Raw genomic sequence first — 20717 nt, forward strand, 5'->3', positions numbered from 1 at the left:
GGTCGATTGGTAGGTACGCAAAGTGTTCCTTAGATAAGGAAACAATAAGACGAGAAAGCTGGCCGAAGCAGTCCAAACTAGATTATAGAATTCTTATCAGAGCAGGTACAATTGAATAGCATTATTGACATCTCATAATCTTCGTCACCATCGTGATCATAATTCTATAAGGAAAATCAAAACGGACAAAAGAAAACAAATGAACGTGGCGCAGTTCTGGTCTGAACAGGGCAAAAAGGTAACACAGAAGACAGTCTGGAAGATTAAGAAGACAAAGGAAATTTTTTGAAAGACAGTCAAGTACTAAAACACATTCTCAATGCACTAGGTCACACTTACAAGAATGGATCACCCTTCGTGCTCTTGAGGTCAGTGGCTTCTCCAAGGCTGTGAAGGGTCTTTCTCAACCTGTCGCAGTCTGATCCCAAATTATCAATGGTGAGGCGCATGCCATCAGCTGCTGATTGGAGTTGTTGCTCCTTGAGGACATTGTCCTCTTCCACCTTTTGCTTTTCGCGCTCACAGTGGGCGAGTTCATCGCACTTGTCTGTGATCCGCTGCTCCAATTCGCCTCTCTCATCGGCCCAGCGTCTCTCCATATCAGCCACCTTGTCCGCGTGACTGGTATTGAGAGATTCAATTTCATTTGCATGCTGCACACGAGCTTCCTCGAGTTCCTTGTGCTTGTTCTCGAGATTGATCTTGGTGGATTCTAACTCGTTCACCTTGTCATCGAAGTTCGACTGTAATGTGTCGTGTGCTTCTTGCATCTGTTGTTTCTGATCCTCGTAGTCATTCTTCATTGCTTCTTGCTGGTCAAGCAGCTCTTTCTCGCGAGCAGCTAAAGCTTCCGCCGCGGCCTTTTCATCTTCGGCCTTGATCTCTTCGAAGGACTCAGTCATTTCACGCTTCTGAGTCGCAAGGGCATCCTCCTTCTCTTGTTCGCGCCTCACCAGCTCGTTCTCATGAGCCTCTTGGGCTTCTTTCATGTTGGTGTTCAATGCCCTGACATCCTCCTCAAGATCATGCTTTGTCTGGGTCAGCTCCGCATTTGACTTTTCGGAGTGCTCTAGTTTTTCTTCGAGGTCTTTCCGCTTTTCGTCCAGATTTCCAAGCTCCATGCGAAGCTCATTAATAGTGTTCTTCAGCTTGGTTGACTCTTCCGCGGCCTCATTGGCAGTTTTCCTCATCTGGGTCTGAAGCGCTTCAATATAGAAGTCCTTGTGCATCAAATCCTGCTCATGCTGGGTCTTCATCTGCTGAAACTCAGCTTCACGGGCTTGCAGCTTGCTTTTGGTGTTTCTGTAACTGCCCAACAAGCGGTTGATGTCCGGAATGGCATCCTGAATTCTCTGGAGGAGTTCAATTGGCTCTTCAGGCCCAGGGTGATGATGGGAATCTGGGGGCGACATCATTCCTCCTTTGGGGTGTCCATTCTGGGTAGGGTAGAATCCATTCATTCCGTTCATTCCGTTCATTCCGTTCATACCGTTCATCCCGTTCATCCCGTTCATCCCGTTCATCCCGTTCATCCCATTGAGCGCATTGCCGTTGGCATATGTCAGGTCGCGCAAATGCCGGTACGCTGTTGCGGTGTTGGGCTCCATAGCACTTTGAGGTGTGGGCTGCATGCCAGCAGGGTAGTAAGCATACTGGGGCATAAACCCTGCAGTGGTCATGACGGGGGAGTAAGCGGTAGCATAGCTGGCTACGCTAGGAGCGGTGCTCGGAGGCGGCATAGGAGCCATTGGTGGCGGTGCTGGTGGCGTAGCGTGGGGCGTAGCGTGCGGAGAAACCATCGGTGACATATACGCAGTGCGAGCGAGGGGGCTAGTGACCTTTGGAGATGCGGATTTCTGGACAGGGGAGGCAATTTTCTGGAAGGGAGATGCTGCCTTCGATACGGGAGAAGCCATCTTCTGAGCTGGCGAGAAGGATTGTGGCATGGGCGGAGCTTCTTGATATATAGAAGCATCGACTGGTGGCGAAGGTGCAGGCGGGATGAATTCTTCCGCAGGGAGCTCAACTTCCTGCGTCGTCGAGACTGTTTCAGCCATTGATGGGGCTACCTGAGGTACAGGAGAAGCAGCCTTGAGTGTAGGCACGGTGTCCCTTAGCACAGGCGAAACAGCTCTAGGTGCGGGTGAAGCGTGCTCTGGCACAGGAGAAGCAGGCTTGGACACAGGTGGGGTAGTTTGGCGGGCAGTGGAAGCAGGCGCTGCTTCAACTCCCTCAAAGGAGGGGTCAGAGGCAGAGGGTGCGTATGGATCAATCTCAGGAGCGTCGGTCTTTGTTGGAGATGCAAACTCAGCGAATTGCGTCTCGGTAGCAGATGGGGTCTCTACAGAAGCCGTAGTTGGGTCCGTTGAGAACAAGGGGGTCTGCGGTGCTGTCACTGGAGTCGGCTCTGGAGGTTCGACAATCTGTTTATTGGATACGTCGATATTCTCCGGAGTTGTTTCAACGACCTCTTTAACTGGTTGTTCCGGTGCTCCTAGTTGCTCTTGATGTAGTTCTTGAGGCACTGCGGGCTCCTGCTGGACATCACTCGCATCTAGCTGTTGACTTGAGGAGAGGCCGGGACTAGTCACTTGGGCAGAACCATCCTCTTCGGGATTGGGTGGTTCAGGTCGTTGCTCAGAATCAGGAGCCGGTGAAACCTCCTCAACAGTGGGTTTGGGCTGTTCCTGCTCCACTTCTTGCGTTGGTACCAGCTCTGTCTCTAGGACTGAATCCGGTGCAACTTCAGCTACAACTTCTGGCACGGCTTCTGGCACGGCTTCTGGCACGACTTCTGGCACGACTTCTGGCACGACTTCTGGCACGACTTCTGGTCCAGCCTCTGATGCGACTTCCGGCACAACTTCTGGCACAACTTCTGGTACGGCTTCTGGTACGGCTTCTAGCACGGCTTCTGGCACGGCTTCCGATGCAACTTCTGGCACAACTTCTGATGCAGACCTTGACTCAGGCTCTACTGGAGCTTCTGATAGTTGGGGCTCGCCGTCGATCGCTCCTTCTGGTTGCTGTTGTTCGTGCAGCTGTTGATCAAAGGGTTGCTCTTGCAGTGACTCTGCCCGCTGGTCTAGGGGCTGTTGGTCAGCCTCTTCTGCTAGTGGTTGGTCTAGTAGTTGATCTGTCTGTTGGTCATGGGTCCGGTCCAGAGGTTGATCTGTCTGTTGGTCTGGTTGGTCTGTTGTTTGCTCCGAGGGTTGGTCTATTGATTGCTCGGGCTGTTGCTCTATTGACTGTTCGGGTTGTTGATCAGCTGTTTGCTCCACTGTTTGGTCAGATAGTTCTTCAGGTTGTTGTTGTTCTTGCAGCTGTGATTCAGCTAGCTGTGGCTCCTGGGATTGTTGTTCAGGTGATTGTTGTTCCTCTGGTTGTGGTTCAGGGATAGTAACAGCAGGTGGAGGTGTTTGATTCTCTGGCTCCTCTTGGGCTTTCGACTTCTTATTCTTTTTACTGCCACCGGACTTGCCCTTTCCTTTCTTGCCTGATGGGGCCATGGTGGTAAAAATATGCGTGCCCAAGTTCAAGAAAAGGAAAAAGACGTGTTACCAGTAGGCTAAAAAACCCGTCAGCGGAAACTCAATTGGGTGATGGTTGGGGTGTGAAGTAGTACATTTAGAAATGCGCTCAGCGGCGCCAAAGATATATTCCGATCTGATATGGAAAAAAGAGGACAACTTGCTCGGAGGGGGTGAAGGGTCAAACGATCACACGACAGATACAGGGAAGAATGTAAGGACGAAAAAAGTAATGCGAGAAAGAAAATTCGCCCTAGAGCAGGGAAGCCTGGAAGTGGGAGCAAATGGTTGCAATCCACGAAGTCAAGACGCCCGATGGCAAATACCTGCGTTGAACGCAAGCAGACAATTTCGGCAAGACTCAGCTCGTCAAATAAATAATTGGGATTTCTGAGGAATCGAAATTAATTGAAACATTCGACGAAGCAGTAAAAATACCCAGCTAAAAACCTATTCCTAAAACACGCCCTAAAAAAGAAATCCGCAGAACATTGGAGGTACTACATCCAGCCCCAAGGAGGCTGGTAAGGCGGACAAAACGGACCGGCTCTTAGAACAGTAATTGATACCCATTCAACAAGGATCATCTGGGTAGGAATCAAGAGCATTCATTTCTCGCGCGAAAAGGGGATACAGAAGTGGACCGGTCATTCCAAGATGGGAGCAGGGCAACACCCAATGAGTAAGCATTGGGCATCAATAGCACGGGTTTTTTAAAGGTGGCAGGATGAATCATAGTGCGTAGAGACGCAAAGGGAAAAAATAAAAGTGTCGCATACAGTCATAATACTCTCCTCCATTGACAGGATGGAGGATTCAGTCAAAGTCGGTGGAGGAGGCAGGTAACGAGTGGGTCGACAGCGCTAAAATCAGATCGATGACATGTCGCCTCTGATAACCAAACGTTCAGGCGCCTGCATGAAAGCAGCCCAATTGACACCATGCAACTGGGGAACAGTGGAGAGCACCACCTCGGAATGAGGCAGTTAGTCGTGCATCTGCATCACTCCAAGTGCGGTGTAAAGAAAAACCACCATTACTGATGAGACAGCGCAGCGACCCGCACGTCTGGCGACTTGTTGAAGTAGGCAACATGGTATAGACCCATGCCGCTAAGACCATTTCTCCCCAACGCTGGTTTCGAATAGATTTCGTTCCTTGATCCGGGAATCCTTGTAAAGTATCCGAGCGAGGCAAGACTCACCATCCGTCCGAGTCCGCAGCGTTTTGGGTTGTTTGGGTGGCATAATGACCGTCAGACGGTCACCAACATATAGAGAATTAGGAGGAAATAATCAGGCTTCTCATTGGCAGGTGACCGGGTCTCCGGCGCCAAGACCAGTGGCTACACTAAACCAAAAATGGAATAATTCACGTGATATCCGTCTCGAACGGCTCATCAGCTTGCGTTCCTCCTCCAAATCCCCGGCGACGGCATCATAATCGTTTGGCCCTATCAATTGTCTTCCTCCACACTATGTTCTTCGCTAGGCGATCGGCCGCTTCCGCGCGGCTACTGCTGCGCAATCAACCACAACGGCGATTCGACTCCCACGCGGCTCACCACCATGCTGAGCCTGTGAACGAGAGCTTCGGCGTACGTTCTCTTGACCCCTCTGCAATTGGATATCTTCGCTGGTGGTCGGCTGCTATCCATCAATTGGTCAATTTGGATCATATCATAACTAACATGGACCTTTGTGGCTTATACAGCGTAGTTTCTACGTCACCGTCGGCTCCTTCGCCTCTGCCTATGTCCTTTACCGACTGAGCCAGTCTAACCAGGAGTCTGGATCACAATCGTGGATTTCCGGTCTCATCGAAAAGTGGACCCCTTCGGAGAAGATCTTCGAGGAGAGAAATGCCATTCGCACCGTCGTTATGGAGAAGGCCGCTCATGACCGCCACTTGTTCCAGAGTCAGGGCCCGAGAGCGTCGTTCGAATTGAAGCAGCCCGAGTATGTCTCACAACCGTCTCCCCTCCACCAGATTAGAAGCTAATATAATGTTTTTTCTTCTCTCCTTTCAGAGTCAGCTTCAACACTGCCCCTCCTTACAACGTCCCTGCCGGTTCGGCTGTGGATCTGAGCCATGTCACCGCACACTATGAACGTCAGAACCAGAAGATGGAAGAGAACCGTGTTGCCCGGATGCAGGATGGCAAGGTTGTCTCTCTCTATGATTAGACAAAATTGATTTTTTCTCTTTTTGTTTCAAGATGCCGGTAGTAGGCATGGCAGGGTTAAACATTATGTACATATAACAGGACAGTTCAAGGTTTCGTTGACCGTTTGAATTGTTGATCTTCTTGCCCTCGTGATCCTATCGGGGACCAACCGGAATCTATAACCCATATTCTAGTTATAGGACGAAGTTGACACTCTAATCACGGTACCTTTTTTTTTATTGATATCCCCACTATTGGAGAGCCTTGGGCACAATCTCCAGGATTATTCTACCCACTCCTTCTGACTTAACATCCAGCCGCTCCTTCACATCCAAACCAGCACCACCGACGGTATTGAAGACTGCCAAAAACTCATCCACACCACCGCCAACACCAAAATAGACTTTCTTTGCAGCCAACAGAGCTCTACTCTTCCCGCCTGCCTGGACAGCGCGACGAAGCAAAGCCAGCAGTGTTTCCGAGAAAGCACTCAAAGATGCCGGCGAGTATATCGTCTCACTAGCAAGGACCAACGTCCCTCCTTTGGCTTTCTCGTCCGACGAGAACACCAGATCAACGAAAGCGGGAGACCAGGCACCGGAGATAAATTGGACCGTTATGCTCCGTTCGGCAAGATCCTTCTGAAAAGCTTCGAGAAGTTCCGGAGTGATATCTAATTCCAACTCTTCTTCGACCTGGTCTTCCGCCCCGGCGACCGAGACCGACTTCTGACGCGTGACAATGTACATCCAGGTCAAAAGCAAATTAGGCAAAGTGACCAGGCGAAGCACGGCAGAATTATAATCCGCAAACGTGAAGCGAGTAGTCCGTGGACAGCCCTCAGGTTGAGATAGTAATTGCGCAAACAAGGCAAGCGAGGGTACCCCGGTCCCCGCACCAAGCTAGAGATCCTTCATTAGTGACTGGTTCGGTAGACAAATGAAAGCTCAATTCTGAATGTAGCACCAACCTCGATAATATGTCGATCATCCGCGTTAGCACCGGAAGAATTGTTTTCATTAACAACCAATTTGGCTAGATCTACGGAGCATTCCCACGTTTTGAAGCCGCCTTCATAGATGTTAGGCGTGATATCCCCCTTCTCGAGTCCGGAGATCAGTTCTTCGTTCTCATAGTCAGCTGTATCCTCTGCCATTAATTGAGCACGGATGTCAAACACCTCGCGGCGAGCGAGTGTGAGTGTCTTTTCGGATGTTTGTCCATCCTGGGTTGTGACTATGTTGAGTTTGTTAAATGACACTTGAGATGGAAGACTCGAGAGCTATGGCATGGTTAGTATAATGTTCAATTGAAGTAAAAGCGTAACGAGTGATATGTTTTTCCACCTGAACAAAAGGAAAAAGGGCCGAATTGCTTCACAACTCGAGAAAGTAATTCTGATAGCTAGCTCTTGAACGCTAGGAAGGATACATATGAGACATTGAGAAGATTAAAAAACTTACCAATTCACTCAACTCATGTCTCCGGGCCGCAACCAATTCAGGAAGTGTGCTGCTATTTTCTGGCGCAACAGATGTGTGCCCCTCATCAACTGCGTTCAACTCCGAATCATCAATGTCAATATCATCCCCAGAGAAGCCAAAGCTGAATGCGGAAGCCATTGCAAAAGACCGAATTATTGGCCACAGCCAAAGCCCCGCTAAGATACTACCAAAGATTATTGAAAGTTAAGTCGATATAACTAAAATAGTAGTGCAGAGACGTAGGCCACTTGTAGATAGTTTCAAACCGATATATGCTGATCAAGGTTTTAAGGTGCAAGCTGAATTCGCAGACACGGAAATTTCAGAAGACGCCGTATGGCCTAGAGGGCTATCCCGTTGGACTACGAATCTGAATGCTCAGTCGCTTAAGTATTGGGTTCTTCTTTACCCTTCAATTTTGTTCTAATTTTTTTGCGGCATCCCCATCGATGACTAAGCATATATAGGTGATGCTGTGGCTCGAGTCGTTTTATGCGACCAGTACTTCTTTCCCTGATATTTGTTTATGTTGTCTGAAATTCGCCTAATACATTCCCGTAATCTAGGTGAGATGAATCATCTACGAATAGGTAAAGGTAGGGTGTTAAAATGGGGTAGAAAAGCAAGTGTATCTCGAAAGTAGCCCATGTCATCATTAACTTGATCTATGAAAGATTCTAATTCTCTATTAATTCACTCAATTAAGAGGTACCATTCTGCTCGCTGGCAGTAACAGCCTTCTCAAGAGCCTGGAGAACGTCGGCCTTAAGATCCTCTGCGTCCTCTACACCACAGCTCATCCGGACCAGGTCGTCGAAGACACCAGCAGCCTCACGCTGGTCCTTGGGGATACCGGCGTGAGTCATGCTGGAAGGAACCTCGCAGAGACTCTCCACACCTCCCAAGCTCTCGGCCAAGGTGAAAACCTTGGTGTACTTGCAGAACAGATGGGCAGCCTTCTGGCCACCCTTGAGGCGGAAGCTGAGCATACCGCCGCCCATACCCTGGCGGTGTTGCTTGATAGCAATCTTACGGTGAGGGTGAGAGTCGATTCCGGGGTAATTAACGGAGATAACATGGGGAGAAGCCTCGAGGGCTTTGGCGATGGTGGTGGCGTTAGTGGTGGCTTCGCGGGCACGCAAGTGGAGAGTCTTGAGACCACGGTGAGCGAGCCAGCAGTCGAAGGGAGACGGAACGGCACCAATGGCATTCTGGAGGAAAGAAAGGCGCTCCTTCAAGCTGTCAGAGTTGAATGCGGCGACACCCATAAGAACATCCTATCCCACAGTTAGCTAGAAGTCCTGCAGTTCGAACACGAAAAACAGAAGAGCTAGACACGTACCGAGTGGCCGTTGATGTACTTAGTAACGGAGTGCACGACAATGTCAGCACCGTGCTCCAGAGGATTCTGGACATAAGGGCTCATGAATGTGTTGTCAACCACGACCAAGATTCCATGGCGGTGCGCAATGGCAGCAACCTTCTCAATATCAACCAATCCCAAAGTCGGGTTTGAGGGTGTCTCGATCCAAACCAGCTTGGTCTCGTTTGGCCGGATCAATTCCTCCACGTCCAATTCAATGGTGGGAGAGAAGGTGACATGTACACCGTGAGCGCTAGCGACCTTTGTGAAGTATCTGTGCGTTCCACCGTAAACATCGGAGACCGAGACGACGTGCGAGCCGGCCGCAAGAGACTGAAGGATCACCGCAGTGGTTGCGGAACCAGAGGAGAAAGCGAGGGCATATTTAGCGTGCTCAAGAGCAGCAATGGCTTCTTCAAAATTATCACTGACTGGTCGTTAGCGTAACGAGTATGAATAACCTAATATCTGTTTTCATATAGTTACTCACCGGTTGGGGTTGGAGCTTCGTGTGTACTCATAGAGACCTATGGGGGTACCGACGCTGGTCTGAGCGAAAGTGGTGGAAAGAGAGATCTACACAAAACGGTTAGCATAATCAATTCATCGCGATAATTCACGTGGAGGTAGAAACTCACAGGAGCAATGACAGCACCGGTAGTAGGATCGTGGGGAGAACCGGCATGAACAGCCAGAGTGCCGAAGCGCTTGTCTTGAGCCGAAGCTCCATTTGTCGAGTTGCCAGCGGTCATTGTCACGGGACTGCGAACGTGATGGCGCGATGTATATCTATATGAAAACGAAAAGACAAAAAAAGTAGAAATTGAAGTGGCAAGGTAGGGAGCAGATCTTCTCTTTTTTTCTTTTTACAAAAAAGGAAAAGATTCTGGAAACACAATAGAAGTGCCTATGAGGTCACAAGCTGCGAGATAGGGAGATCTAGATAGTAATAAATAGTCATTCAGCAGAAAGTATCTAGGCAGGTGATTTATAATTGATACGAGGGCGAACTGAGTAAGCCCGGTGAAGCCGGTTTTAGAAATAAATTAGTATTTATTAACGATAACTCTAGAACAATTTTTACCCCCCATTCCCATGAGTGAAACCCAAGGAAAAAATTTCTGTTGCTTGGTCTTGGTTTCTTTTACGTTTGCTGAAGAACGATAGGGCAGGGCAGGAATGATTTCCGGCGTAGCGCCGAGTAAAACTCCACCGCGAACCGTCGATTGTCTCCTCTTGTGGCGGTGTCCATGCATTTTTTTTATCTCCGCCGCCATTAGCCGAAATCGATTGATAATGATAGGGATCACCCCCCTCTTAGTATAGTAGTTATATGTACTATCTGCAATGTATTGGCGGGGAAATATGCTTTCTAGATGAGATTCGTGTCGAACAGTATGCGTTCTTCCATGGTTCTCATCCTTCCATATTCATCGCTCTCCCTCTATTTCCGGCAAATGTCGTCATTTGGCTGATATGTGAGCAATAACTCATGAGCAATTACTCACTCTATTTTCAAGGTCAAGATTGTTTCATTATTCGTATTACCATGGAATTCGACATAGTCCAACCATTCGGTCAAAAAGGTATCTCACATAATCACGGGAACCCTTCCTAGGGATTACCACCAAGATATAGGTCCTAAACCTGCCATCTGCATCGATCCCTGTACACTTTTTAGTAAAACAGAGAGAGAGAATAGACTCAAAGAACAACATACGATAATGGAATACGGTGGCTTCCGCTCAATAGCGGCGGCATCTCCGAGATCTGGCGCATTTGGTATTTGGTCGTGCCATTCTTCCATCTCGACACGGAACCGGACAACTTCTCCAATATCGAAGTAAAACGTAGAGCCGTCTTCGTTTTCCCAGATCCAAACCTGGTCGGCATAGTCACTATAGCACGTTAGTGGAGATTAATAACGCCGAGTACTTAGAAGAGAGCTCACAATCTGGCACCATCCAAGAGAAGATTGGGAGGTACGAGGATATCGTTGAAGAATTCTACACCAACTATGGTCGGTGAGTACGGGAATCGTAAGGGTTGGGTTACAGTTGCATACTTTTAATGCCATGTTCAGTAGCACTGGAAATCTTCCCCAATACAATCTCTCCTTTGAATGGACGGAAAACAATGAGGCGGAACTTGACTGTCCTTTAGTTAGTACAGAGCCTCTCTTGAGGTTCATTCAAGTACTCTGGGCATACCGTTGACGTTTACCAGGCCAGTGCCATGGCCAATGAGACCGTCCGAAGTTTCTAGCAAGTCATAGAATCCAATGCAGAGGCCAACCTTTTGAATAACCTGCGGATTTACTGTTAGCTAATGCTGTTTCAAGCAAGCATAAGCCTCTCGGAGAAAGGTGTGCGTACTTTATTGGCATATTTCTCATTAATGTTGTCCTCAATAGCTACAGAACTGTACTTCGAGAAGTCTTCTGGGGCGATCTGGATCAGATCTGACAGGGTTGTCTGTAATGAATAGTTAGTTATTGACTTGACTGCGAGGTAAAAATTATAGCAAGAAATAAAAAGTATCCTATATGACTGACAAGAATAAACATGATGAATTCTGGTATCACTGGTACTTGGCGGTAGATAAAAAAAAGTCTTCTATTTCAATATGACCGGTCCCACGGCGGAAAGATCATAGAGCACGAAAGGTAGATTCCATCATCAGAACAAGCATCAATATTCTGTCACGCAGACATTGTGACTTATGCTTCTAGCAGTCCCATATTTCTCTTTTTTTTGGATAGTGAAGAGCTTAGTTAAAAAAAATAGTCCTTTGCAAAAGGAAGACCACCAGTGGCTCCGGCCAATCGCAGACTGCAAATCATTTTTTAGAGATCAATACCACACGTGACCATCCACGCCTTTCCTCTTTGCGCTCGGAACGGAACAACAGCGCATCAGCTGTTTGATCTGATGAAATTGGGGCTCTTCCCAAGTGTCCAGGATGTTGTGAGGATGGCGTTCATGCGAATTTTTCTTGGAGGTCTTTTGAGATCCTCTCACGATGAACTCTCAGGGCTTCTCTTTTCCACCCCCGCCCCCGCCTCCTACTCAGCAGTCGCAGTATAACCAAAACCAACATGCAACTTTCCCCTCACAGTATGGGCCAGGCCACCATGGACAGCGAGGTGGACGCGGTGGCTACCACAGAGGTCGGGGTAGGGGATATGGAAATCGAGGAGGTCGAGGGGGTTCGTATATGCCCCCTGCGGCAAGTTCTTCGTCTATGGGCTACGCTCCGATGAATTATCCTAGCTACGTCGGTCAGCAGCCTATGGCCACCCCTCAGCAAAGTATTCCGACACCACAATTTACACCTTCGCGGACCACCAATTTTTCAGGCCCCCAAAGTACAACTTCATTTCCTTCTTCACGACCCTTCCCGCAGCCTACGCCAACACGTGGACCGCCGTACCAGCATCAACCTGGCTACAATCCAGCTTACGGCCCACCTACTGCTCAGCAGGCTCCTACGTATCACTCTGTTACTCCAAGCCACCAAAATACCCCTCCGCCTGTGCAACCGTCGATGATGGGCCCGCCCATGCATTGGGGATACAACAATGCAGGCTCTGCAGGAACATACACCGGCCCTCCGCACGGGAATCAGCGAGGTCCCCGCCCGTACAACGCTTACGGAAATCAGGCCTCCAAGGGCGGGAACCCTATGCCACATATGAAGCGCGATCATACTTCGGCCTTTGGAAAGCCACAGAATATTAGTCCCCGAGTCCCTGCTCCGCCCCCAGTTCCTAGCTTCGGCAATCCTTTACCTTCTAAACCACCCCCTCCGGTTGATGCTTCACGAAAACCGAAAAAGAAGAAACGGAAGCACAATCAACTTGGCCTGACACCGAAAACGGAGGAACATGAATCAAGCGAAGAAGAAGATGACGTTGACGAAGAATCGCGGTTAGCACACGGAGGCGCTGATGTCGCAGCGGCTTTGCAATTTTCATATAAGGGCCGTACTGCCACATTGCAGTCGCCGGCTGAGATTGCAGCATGGATTGAGGAGCGTAAGAAGCGGTTCCCAACCCAAGCGAAAATTGATGAGAAAAAGAAGGCGATGGAGGAGGCGAAGAAAGCCAAGGAAGAAGCCCTGCGACAGAAAGATCTTCGAAAGCAAGATATGAAGAAAGCACCGAAGAACCAAGTACAAGCTCCTGCCGACCCGGTAGATGCAGCTGAAAAAGCAAAACGGAAAGCCGACAAGCTACGGCGCAAGCTCATGAAAGAGCAGAAAAAGGTCGAAAGGGCGGAAGCAGATGCCGAACGGGCTCGAAGAAGAGTCGAGGAACTGCAGCGCGGATCGACGGGCGTTGAAAAAGATGCTGCTACTTCATTTGTGCAGGAAGGTCAATCCCAGTCCAACTCCGAAAACAAAACGAATATTATTCCTGACCAGGATACGGGGGCTTCAGTGACCTTACCTGCTTCTGGACATCCTCCTGATCAGATTCCCGAGCCTACCGGTGGCGTTGGCCCAGTATCTGCATCTGATATTACTCCAAACGGAGAAGATGTCATGGAGATCGCCCACGGTGATGTTGCGGTATCTTCGGATGTCTCTGACAGTAGCGACTGGACGTCGTCTAGCGGATCAGATCTCTCTTCCTCGGACTCGGAGGACAGCGACAGCGATTGTGCTCCTGAGCAAGCGACCTCTCGCCGCGAAGGCCCTGAACGAGTAGCCCCGCCTCCGCGCGAAGCAAAAAAGAAGCTATGCCGACACTTTGCTCGAACTGGCCGCTGCCAGCGTGGAGATAAGTGCAAGTTCTTGCACGAGACGCCAGATCGTGGAGCCAAGGCAAAGCCTATAGAGAAGAAAGGACGTAAAGGGCTCCTACAAGCGGTAAGTTATACCTACTCATTATTTATGGCGCAACTGAATTAACATGTGACAACAGCTTCTTGACCGCCAGAAAGGGGATAATGACCGGAAAGTCATGGAAGCTATTGTTTGGCTAGGGGATAATGGCTTTTTAGACGCACCGAAGGCCCAAGAAGAGGCTCAAGAAGGTGTGAGCAAGGGCTCTAGAACGGATGGTGTAAAACCATCCAACGAGCTCTTAGGAGACCAAACGTTATCAGAAAGCATGCCACCGCCGCAGACAGGCGACAGCGCCTCTGTCACTGCTTAACAAAGATTCATTCAGCGAGGGTATTTATGTATATATATACTTATCAACAATCGTTTTTAATAAACCCTAGACGTCCAAGTCTCAAGGACATAAAGGATTGATCAGTCGATCTTTTTTTTGGATCGATGTGTCGTTGTCACTGTACTTTTAGGTATTATTCTCACCGTATATTGATACTTTGAAAGTATGCGTTCATACATCCAGCTCTGTATTCCGTCGAAAGAATCTGTATTACGCATCGAGATCAACGTTACTATAGTATCACTTCTAGGCTAGGCCAAATGCCATTTGATGTTAGATCAAATGGGAACATGACGGCACAGCTTGTACATGCAGAGTAGAACAAGGGAATGCTATTTTCTAGATGATAGGGCTAGATAAGGAGATATTTTCTTGTTTCTCTAGTCGCAATAAATCTATATGGGGTATTCCAAGATGCCCAATGGTCAGCGAGAAAGACAATCCTTAACTTTATGGCTCTATTTACTACGTCCAAGAGTAGCTTACTGTAGACAAGGGTTCCACGTCCAAACTACACTTATGCCGAGTAGGAGAATAGAAGAAGAGATCGGTAAAGCCAACCAGGCTAATTTCCCGGCCATTATGGACCTTTGCCCTTAATGTCCCATGGATAGACATCACTAACAGTCATTCCATAAGCTATTATCTGTCTACAGGGTAAAGGATGGTCATGTCAGCCTCATTCAATATCAAGACTTTGACGGTTCTTCCAAAGACCTCTAAGAACGAGATGGTAGGTGACGCCGCGTGAATGATATGTAAAGTCGAAGAAAATGGAGTACTAGTAGAGGAACGATGTTGTTACTGTCGAATGGGTCAACTTTGGGATTTGTTCGAGCTGGGTTAGTAAGTAGGATATAACTGCTATTAGCATTGCATTCCTCATGTTGTCTTTATTATAGCCTCTTAACTGCGTTCCAGTTGCTGATCTTTGTTAAGATGGAATACATCACTATCGGAAATCATAGGAACCACCCATGTGTATATGCGACCTTATGATACAAACGCTGCAAACAGTCATAGTTAAAACTTACATTCAATTCATGACTAAGAATTAACCAGATGAAGAATATACATTTCCAATTGTTCCAGAACTCAAACAGCTGCAGTCATGATGTCATAAACCCCAAATAATTGATTCTGTGACCCTAGATTGAACCGATTATAACTGTTACGGGACGAATAAGTTGTTCCAACCTAAGCGTGCCTATTGAACAAGAAGAAATAGCTAATTGCCAAGAATAACGGCGTCGTACGAAATATTTGTGGGGTAAAGGCATGGGTATTGATGCCTTAGGCATATATCCCATGATATAGGACTGTCTGTCAGTCCCATAACAATAACCCCATCTTCTATTTTACTTCATTGAAGCAAGACCATCTCATCTCAAGGTCCGGATTATCAACTCAAATAGCTCTAAACTCCTACACCTTCCACATCCTCGAACGAGCCCGCTGTGAGTTCACCGCAACCTTAAATTCTTCAGACGACCAGCTCGTCAAAATCACCGACGAATGGGACCGAGTCCAGGGGAACTTCAGAGGAACAGGCGAACACTCGTCCATGACCCTCAACAACGGGAAGACTAACTTTACGCTAGAAGCGTAGCTGAGCCTTCACAACTGTCGTCTTAGTTTCCAAGCCTTTTAGGCAGAGTCGTGGGCATATGTGTAGGCTTCAAGAAGCCGACTATCTCGGCCACGGAGCCGAGTACTACGTATACTTTTCGTACAGAGGACTCGGGGGATAGTGACACTGTGCCTACTGCTGTGCATACACCTTTGGAAGATTGAGTCATATATGATTATGGTGGTATTGTAGATGTCGCATTTAAGGTTGGCCTTAGGGCTCTGTAATGTATGTCCGTTTAGACAGACGTGTGGGAGCATTGTTACTATTCTGTATAATCCATCATCGTGTTCGAACGTCCACTTTCGAACCAGAATATATATTAACCTCGGAGTACAGAAACAAAAAGGGAGGTGATCCATATCCTTGTTAACCCACAGTAGTACAATATCATTGCTCTCCATGTCTTACCTGAGAATCTGAAACAAATTTATCTCGACACCCTAATTAGCACCGACACTAAATTAATCTCTAGCCCAAGCGAGACCAACATCTAAATAAGCTTAGGCCAAGATCTACACGAGCCATCTTCATCTATCGACAAGGCTGAGACAGGTCATGCAATCGTAGATCGATCTTCCTAGGAACTGAGACAGTCAAGATCTGCACGATGTTACATCTAAAATACCTATCTATAGCTCCCTCCACTGTCTAGCCGCGCTAATCGTACACCCATCGCTCAATCTATCAAGCAAATATGTACATACATAATTCACATAAACATAACCCAAACGCCAATGCTAGGTAATGTATCCTCTACAGTACCCCAATAATCCAAAAAATGCCAGGAACAAACCGCAAGGTAATAATACAGAGGTAAACAAAAGGTTTATATGGGTACTCAGGAATGTCTCGTACTAACCAATGATTCCTTCGAATCGGGAACCGGCGTCAGTTCTACGTCGGTGACTATGAACTTTTTCGATTTCGGGTTGATAGTGAGGTCGCTTGTAGAAGGGAGATGGATGAAGAGGCGGTCTTCGTCCTCTATTTGGTCTTCGTCGTTCGTGGACTTGACTCGGATGATCTTATAAGGGGATGGGAATCGAATGGCAGAATAGGAGTCCGTGCCAACTAGTTTGGTTGTAAGTATAGAGCGCCAGAAGCGAGGGTGAAAGGATAAAAGAAGGAACATACATAGCACCCAATGGAGATATTTGCTGATGATGGGAGCCCAGATAGTCACGGCGATGATCTGACCAAAACTCCACGAGTCAAGGGAGATCGCTGGAAAGCTTCGTGCTACGACTGTGGCGACATAGATGAAGTTGTAGAACAAGAGAAACAGCTCGATGAACACGGTCAAGCTTCCAGACAGGAATCTGACCCCTTTGGAAACCAACCAAGGATGGACTCGGTGGTAAGTCCCCTGAAACCATGGTCTTCGGCTGAACCAGCGCTTGGGATAGGGGGCGAGACGTTTCATGAGGAGTAGCCCGTAGATCCCAATGCATGAGTAACTCAGAAAAACATCGGTAAGTCCAAAGAAGAAAGCGTTCATAAAACTGCTATCTCGATAAATTTCCGAGCGGCAATATATGAGAGGAGGCGGGAAAAAGCCGCATTTATCGAGACGATCGGATGTCGCGATCCCCTGCAGATTGTCCGCTCGCGGCTCAACTTTGCATAAATGCAGCGTGACGCTGGACGTCACGATTGTGATGGCCGACCACGCGGAGATATACCATGAATGTAAGCCGATCTTGTGTAGGACCCATAGACCATAGGTAATAGGAAGAATACCCATTAGTGCAACCGATTTCGCCATGGAGATATTCGATGCCACCTGCAATAAACTGGTCGCCTCAAAAACCTGCGGGCCAGCCGCAAGAGCAATCAGGGCAGCGCACTGAAACGATAACATGAAGAAGCATTGCGCCTCTTGAAATTCCACCATCATGGACTTGATCACGGAGAAGTGATGGTAGCCGAACTGTGGTTTGGTCTTGGATCGTGCCCTCTTAGTACAACGGCGGATACACCGGGCGACTGCAGGAATGAATTTCAGAATGAGAACAATGAAATTGACGTATAGAAGGATGGCTGACTGCATCGCGAACGAGAGTAAAACCTGGAGTTTACATGAAAAGAGAAGCGTCAGTAAGTCGAAATCTAGCACTCTCTAGGTAGATGTACCCCCACACCGCCGATGTCATCATTCACGTCGTTATCGACACTATCACAGGTCACGGTCTTGAATTCCTGTCTAGGGTAGATGAACACGCGATAGTACCCGTCCGGGGTCCTGCCCAGTGTATCACATCCTTCCAACTCCGGATCTGGAACCTCGCAGTACTGGTTGAGACAATCCCCGATGAGGTTTCCAAACGTGCTATTCGCCGACAGATGATAGCCTTCCTTCTGCGAAGAAGTAAGACCCTCGCCGTCTGTGTGTTCCGGGAGGCCAAAGATACTAAAGCACGTGGCTAAGTTATTGAACGATTGGAAGACCACGAATGGGTCCATGCAGGACGCCCCCGATAGATCGGATGGGGTCCATGCCATGATCGGTCAAATGGGAGAGACAGTGGCAGATATTAAAGTTGATTGAATAGGGTGTGTCATTCCGGAAAGGAGCTGTCAAGGTAAGCTTAAGACTTTTCTTTTTCCTTTTCTGTTCTTTGATAGTGCCTTTTCTGGAGCCCCTGAGACTAAGTCACGATATATTAATAGTAAATCTTCATGGGGAAAGCACAGCCATCGCATTTTCGTGTCAAAATTCCAACCCAATTGGACGGATCCGAAGGAAAGCAAGAGAGTGAGACATCCGTCTATGAACTATCACCCAATTGAGTGGTAGCTGCGGAAGATCATTGACTGATCGGTTTGCTGAGTGGGTGAGGGAAAGATCTTTTAGACTGTTGGTTTAAGAAGGATGAGGTCATTACAAATAAATTTAAAAACTACATTATGCCAAGGGGGGCGGCCGAGTTCCAGGATCTTATTTTTCCCCCAAGGGTTCTCTTTATAGAACCGTGTATATGTCCCAAGTCTAGCCCTAGTTCCAAGAATCCAGGGGGTGTTGAAAAACTTCTCTGCCCATGGAATGGGAAAAGGAGAAATCATAATTCCGAGGGTTCGCCAAGTTCACCTTTCTGAGCTTAGTTTAAATACTTCCATTGGAATCAATTATCAATACTACTTTTGCCTAAGCGGGAACCAATGAAATGCCGAGACGATAGCTCTTCTCCAGATCGACTCAACCGGCGAAATACGAAAAACGCTGTATGTACTGTACTCAATTATACATGAATACATGAAGGATCTTCTATCGCTTCTCAGCTGAGGGCTTCCATAAGACGACGTATTCATCGAACAGGTCAACTGCTGCTCTACCCATTCTGGGTTAGTCAGGTACCGAGCACATCATCATACAGGAAAATACAATGCAGTACGCTAGGGAAATCGGAGGTATCCGCAGAACTCTGAGTGGTGGAGCGTCCGTTGAGAATGGATTATTATAATAATAATATTATTATTCCCTAGATATCTTCAATGAACAGATCGTGAGACACCATCTGGAAAGGCTATTTTTTCGTCTGGTTCTGATTATTATTAATAGAATTCACCTTTTGTCCAACTCTCCCCTCCATAACGATAGGGGAGGTCGGAGAGCAGGTGGTTCCTCGACCGGAAATTTTTTTTTTTCCAGCTAACTAGGTAGAGTAGTAATACTACTATTAGGGTCGAGGGAAAACCCCCCAATTGGAACGAAGGGTCATTCTCTGAGCCTTTGGAAAGGCACTATTGCTCGTTCAGGACTAATGGAGTGATCCGGACCGGCCTTTTATCGGCTTAGCCTCTCAATTGGGGTGACACTGATTTAGTGTCTTGTCTTAGCGCTTGGTTTAATTTGCCCCCTTCCATGAGGTATTATTATTGTATTATTATGACCTGCAATACTAGACCTCGTGGCTTCCCTTCACAGTATTATACTTAGTACATAAGGTAGTCACGCCGTCTTGGTCCTCGTTCCCTCCTTTCCCTTCCCTTCTTTCTTCTTTCTTACTTCTTTCTCGAGTCGGACAGCCTTCTTTCCTTCCCTTCGGATTCAACCTTTCCTGCGTATATATACGCAACGTCCTTCTTTTGACCACTCGACTTGACTTCACTCTTTAATCAAGCATTAATCTTACGTCGGAGGCTTTACGCTCCTCGCTGTTTGTTTTCACTTGCATTGCATACGATCTATACCGTACCCAGCATTAGTTTTACATCTTCGGTTACTCTTTTCGGATTACTCTAATAATCGTATTGCAACCATTTCGACAACATGCGTTCCGTCTTCTACTTGACTCTCAGCGCTATTGCGACTCTCGCTGCGGCTGCTACTAGCGGTGCCAACCCGTTCAACATCCCCTCTGAGGGTTATTCTTTTGAGGCGGGTCAGCCCACTACTCTCTCCTGGGATCCCACCACCAGCGGCACCGTCTCGCTGAAGCTTCAATGGGGCGCTGTCCTGACTTCCAACACCGGTACCACTATTGCCAGTAAGTCTCCCCCGAGGGCTACTTAAGACATCTCCGCTGCATGTATATTAACGATATCTGCAGACAACATTGCCAACTCGGGCAGCTTCACATGGACTCCCCCCGCCAATCTCGCCGCTCAGCCTGACTACACCATTGAGATTCTGAGCGACGATGACAAGAGCCAAGTCAACTATCTTCCCCGGTTCGCTGTTGCCGGCGCTACTGCCACCGCGTCCACCACTGCTGCTTCGACTACTTCTACCGCTGAGTCTACGACTTCCGCCACAAAGTCTTCCGCCACTGAAACGACTGCCACCCACTCCAAGTCGACTGCCACTGAGACCAACACCACTCTGACTAAGGCGACCACCAGCACTGCCTCGAGCTCTTCGGCTACTGCCTCCGGCACTAGCACTGATTCCATTAGCGCATCTAGCACCTCAGGCACTTCTACTGCTGCTCCCTCAACCACTCGGGCTTCCAGCACTACCTCGGCCAGTGCTTCAGCCTCGACTACCAGCATCGTCAACGTCAATGCCGGTATGGCTAACCGCGTCTCCGGTGGAATGCTGGCAATCGTTCTGGGTGCCGTTGCGGTCCTGTGAGCTTTGGATCCGGCCAACTTTAATAAACAGATAGTTCCTTTTTAACTACTCTTCTATCGTTCCCATTTGGGGCTTTCTCCTTGTTCTATTGATTCTCCCTTCTCGTTATCTGAGCGGACGTGTTATATACCCTTGGGTATTGAAGTTGTTTGTCTCGGACGTGAGTATAATCACGGTTCTTCTATCTTCTTTTACCTGGGCAGTGTTTTGGCCTAACTATTGTTATTACGTCTTGATTACCCGGATGGATTGGGCGCCGGGCCTTGTACGGTATGTACTAGTAT

At 48.0% G+C, this 20717-nt stretch overlaps 7 protein-coding genes across 7 annotated transcripts; 3 read left to right on the plus strand and 4 right to left on the minus strand.

The window, feature by feature from the left end:
- Window positions 1-4832: 4832 nt before the first annotated feature.
- BDW43DRAFT_169688 (putative NADH-ubiquinone oxidoreductase 178 kDa subunit) lies at window positions 4833-5832 on the plus strand. Its single transcript, XM_032038719.1, has 3 exons — window positions 4833-5127; window positions 5244-5488; window positions 5560-5832. The coding sequence occupies exons 1-3, from the start codon at window positions 5008-5010 to the stop codon at window positions 5714-5716; spliced, it is 522 nt and encodes a 173-aa protein (XP_031897016.1). The 5' UTR covers window positions 4833-5007; the 3' UTR covers window positions 5717-5832.
- BDW43DRAFT_169728 (protein-histidine N-methyltransferase) lies at window positions 5625-6952 on the minus strand. The gene is made up of 2 exons (XM_032038720.1): window positions 6668-6952; window positions 5625-6599 (listed from the first exon to the last, which is right to left on the minus strand). The coding sequence occupies exons 1-2, from the start codon at window positions 6851-6853 to the stop codon at window positions 5949-5951; spliced, it is 837 nt and encodes a 278-aa protein (XP_031897017.1). The 5' UTR covers window positions 6854-6952; the 3' UTR covers window positions 5625-5948.
- Window positions 6953-7740: 788 nt separating this feature from the next.
- Window positions 7741-9565, minus strand: BDW43DRAFT_286404 (cystathionine gamma-lyase CYS3). Its single transcript, XM_032043042.1, has 4 exons — window positions 9183-9565; window positions 9035-9120; window positions 8524-8971; window positions 7741-8458 (listed from the first exon to the last, which is right to left on the minus strand). The coding sequence occupies exons 1-4, from the start codon at window positions 9294-9296 to the stop codon at window positions 7883-7885; spliced, it is 1224 nt and encodes a 407-aa protein (XP_031897018.1). The 5' UTR covers window positions 9297-9565; the 3' UTR covers window positions 7741-7882.
- A 291-nt stretch (window positions 9566-9856) lies between these two features.
- On the minus strand, window positions 9857-11347 carry BDW43DRAFT_286407 (DNA-directed RNA polymerase III subunit RPC25). Its single transcript, XM_032043043.1, has 7 exons — window positions 11099-11347; window positions 10920-11018; window positions 10755-10851; window positions 10610-10696; window positions 10496-10559; window positions 10265-10442; window positions 9857-10210 (listed from the first exon to the last, which is right to left on the minus strand). The coding sequence occupies exons 1-7, from the start codon at window positions 11108-11110 to the stop codon at window positions 10166-10168; spliced, it is 582 nt and encodes a 193-aa protein (XP_031897019.1). The 5' UTR covers window positions 11111-11347; the 3' UTR covers window positions 9857-10165.
- Window positions 11348-11787: 440 nt separating this feature from the next.
- BDW43DRAFT_302623 (CCCH zinc finger protein) lies at window positions 11788-13705 on the plus strand (the record flags this gene model as incomplete). Its single annotated transcript, XM_032045273.1, has 2 exons — window positions 11788-13416; window positions 13472-13705. 2 exons carry the CDS (start codon window positions 11788-11790, stop codon window positions 13703-13705), a joined length of 1863 nt encoding a protein of 620 aa, XP_031897020.1.
- Window positions 13706-15864: 2159 nt separating this feature from the next.
- Window positions 15865-18285, minus strand: BDW43DRAFT_286411 (uncharacterized protein). Its single transcript, XM_032043044.1, has 3 exons — window positions 17493-18285; window positions 16494-17427; window positions 15865-16430 (listed from the first exon to the last, which is right to left on the minus strand). Exons 1-3 carry the CDS (start codon window positions 17859-17861, stop codon window positions 16198-16200), a joined length of 1536 nt encoding a protein of 511 aa, XP_031897021.1. The 5' UTR covers window positions 17862-18285; the 3' UTR covers window positions 15865-16197.
- A 981-nt stretch (window positions 18286-19266) lies between these two features.
- Window positions 19267-20589, plus strand: BDW43DRAFT_169836 (GPI anchored serine-threonine rich family protein). The gene is made up of 2 exons (XM_032038721.1): window positions 19267-19831; window positions 19910-20589. Exons 1-2 carry the CDS (start codon window positions 19630-19632, stop codon window positions 20431-20433), a joined length of 726 nt encoding a protein of 241 aa, XP_031897022.1. The 5' UTR covers window positions 19267-19629; the 3' UTR covers window positions 20434-20589.
- The last annotated feature ends 128 nt before the right edge of the window (window positions 20590-20717 follow it).

Source organism: Aspergillus alliaceus, assembly GCF_009176365.1.
Source record: "Aspergillus alliaceus strain CBS 536.65 unplaced genomic scaffold BDW43scaffold_45, whole genome shotgun sequence".
NCBI classification, from domain to species: Eukaryota; Fungi; Ascomycota; class Eurotiomycetes; order Eurotiales; family Aspergillaceae; genus Aspergillus; species Aspergillus alliaceus.

What these genes read in the sequence shown, in the direction of transcription:
- BDW43DRAFT_169688 (XM_032038719.1), top strand. Translation starts at nt 5,008, where the DNA reads ATGTTCTTCGCTAGGCGATCGGCCGCTTCCGCGCGGCTACTGCTGCGC. An exon ending in CTGTGAACGAGAGCTTCGGC is followed by an intron (nt 5,128 to 5,243) that starts GTACGTTCTCTT and finishes TGGCTTATACAG; the next exon opens with CGTAGTTTCTACGTCACCGT. An exon ending in TTCGAATTGAAGCAGCCCGA is followed by an intron (nt 5,489 to 5,559) that starts GTATGTCTCACA and finishes CTCTCCTTTCAG; the next exon opens with AGTCAGCTTCAACACTGCCC.
- BDW43DRAFT_169728 (XM_032038720.1), bottom strand. Translation starts at nt 6,853, where the DNA reads ATGGCAGAGGATACAGCTGACTATGAGAACGAAGAACTGATCTCCGGA. An exon ending in ATGATCGACATATTATCGAG is followed by an intron (nt 6,600 to 6,667) that starts GTTGGTGCTACA and finishes AAGGATCTCTAG; the next exon opens with CTTGGTGCGGGGACCGGGGT.
- BDW43DRAFT_286404 (XM_032043042.1), bottom strand. Translation starts at nt 9,296, where the DNA reads ATGACCGCTGGCAACTCGACAAATGGAGCTTCGGCTCAAGACAAGCGC. An exon ending in CGAAGCTCCAACCCCAACCG is followed by an intron (nt 8,972 to 9,034) that starts GTGAGTAACTAT and finishes ACGACCAGTCAG; the next exon opens with TGATAATTTTGAAGAAGCCA. An exon ending in AGTACATCAACGGCCACTCG is followed by an intron (nt 8,459 to 8,523) that starts GTACGTGTCTAG and finishes ACTGTGGGATAG; the next exon opens with GATGTTCTTATGGGTGTCGC.
- BDW43DRAFT_286407 (XM_032043043.1), bottom strand. An exon ending in TGGCCTGGTAAACGTCAACG is followed by an intron (nt 10,697 to 10,754) that starts GTATGCCCAGAG and finishes ACTAAAGGACAG; the next exon opens with TCAAGTTCCGCCTCATTGTT. An exon ending in TACTGAACATGGCATTAAAA is followed by an intron (nt 10,560 to 10,609) that starts GTATGCAACTGT and finishes CACCGACCATAG; the next exon opens with TTGGTGTAGAATTCTTCAAC.
- BDW43DRAFT_286411 (XM_032043044.1), bottom strand. Translation starts at nt 17,861, where the DNA reads ATGGCATGGACCCCATCCGATCTATCGGGGGCGTCCTGCATGGACCCA. An exon ending in ATGACATCGGCGGTGTGGGG is followed by an intron (nt 17,428 to 17,492) that starts GTACATCTACCT and finishes TGTAAACTCCAG; the next exon opens with GTTTTACTCTCGTTCGCGAT. An exon ending in ATATCTCCATTGGGTGCTAT is followed by an intron (nt 16,431 to 16,493) that starts GTATGTTCCTTC and finishes CAACCAAACTAG; the next exon opens with TTGGCACGGACTCCTATTCT.
- BDW43DRAFT_169836 (XM_032038721.1), top strand. Translation starts at nt 19,630, where the DNA reads ATGCGTTCCGTCTTCTACTTGACTCTCAGCGCTATTGCGACTCTCGCT. An exon ending in TGTCCTGACTTCCAACACCG is followed by an intron (nt 19,832 to 19,909) that starts GTACCACTATTG and finishes CGATATCTGCAG; the next exon opens with ACAACATTGCCAACTCGGGC.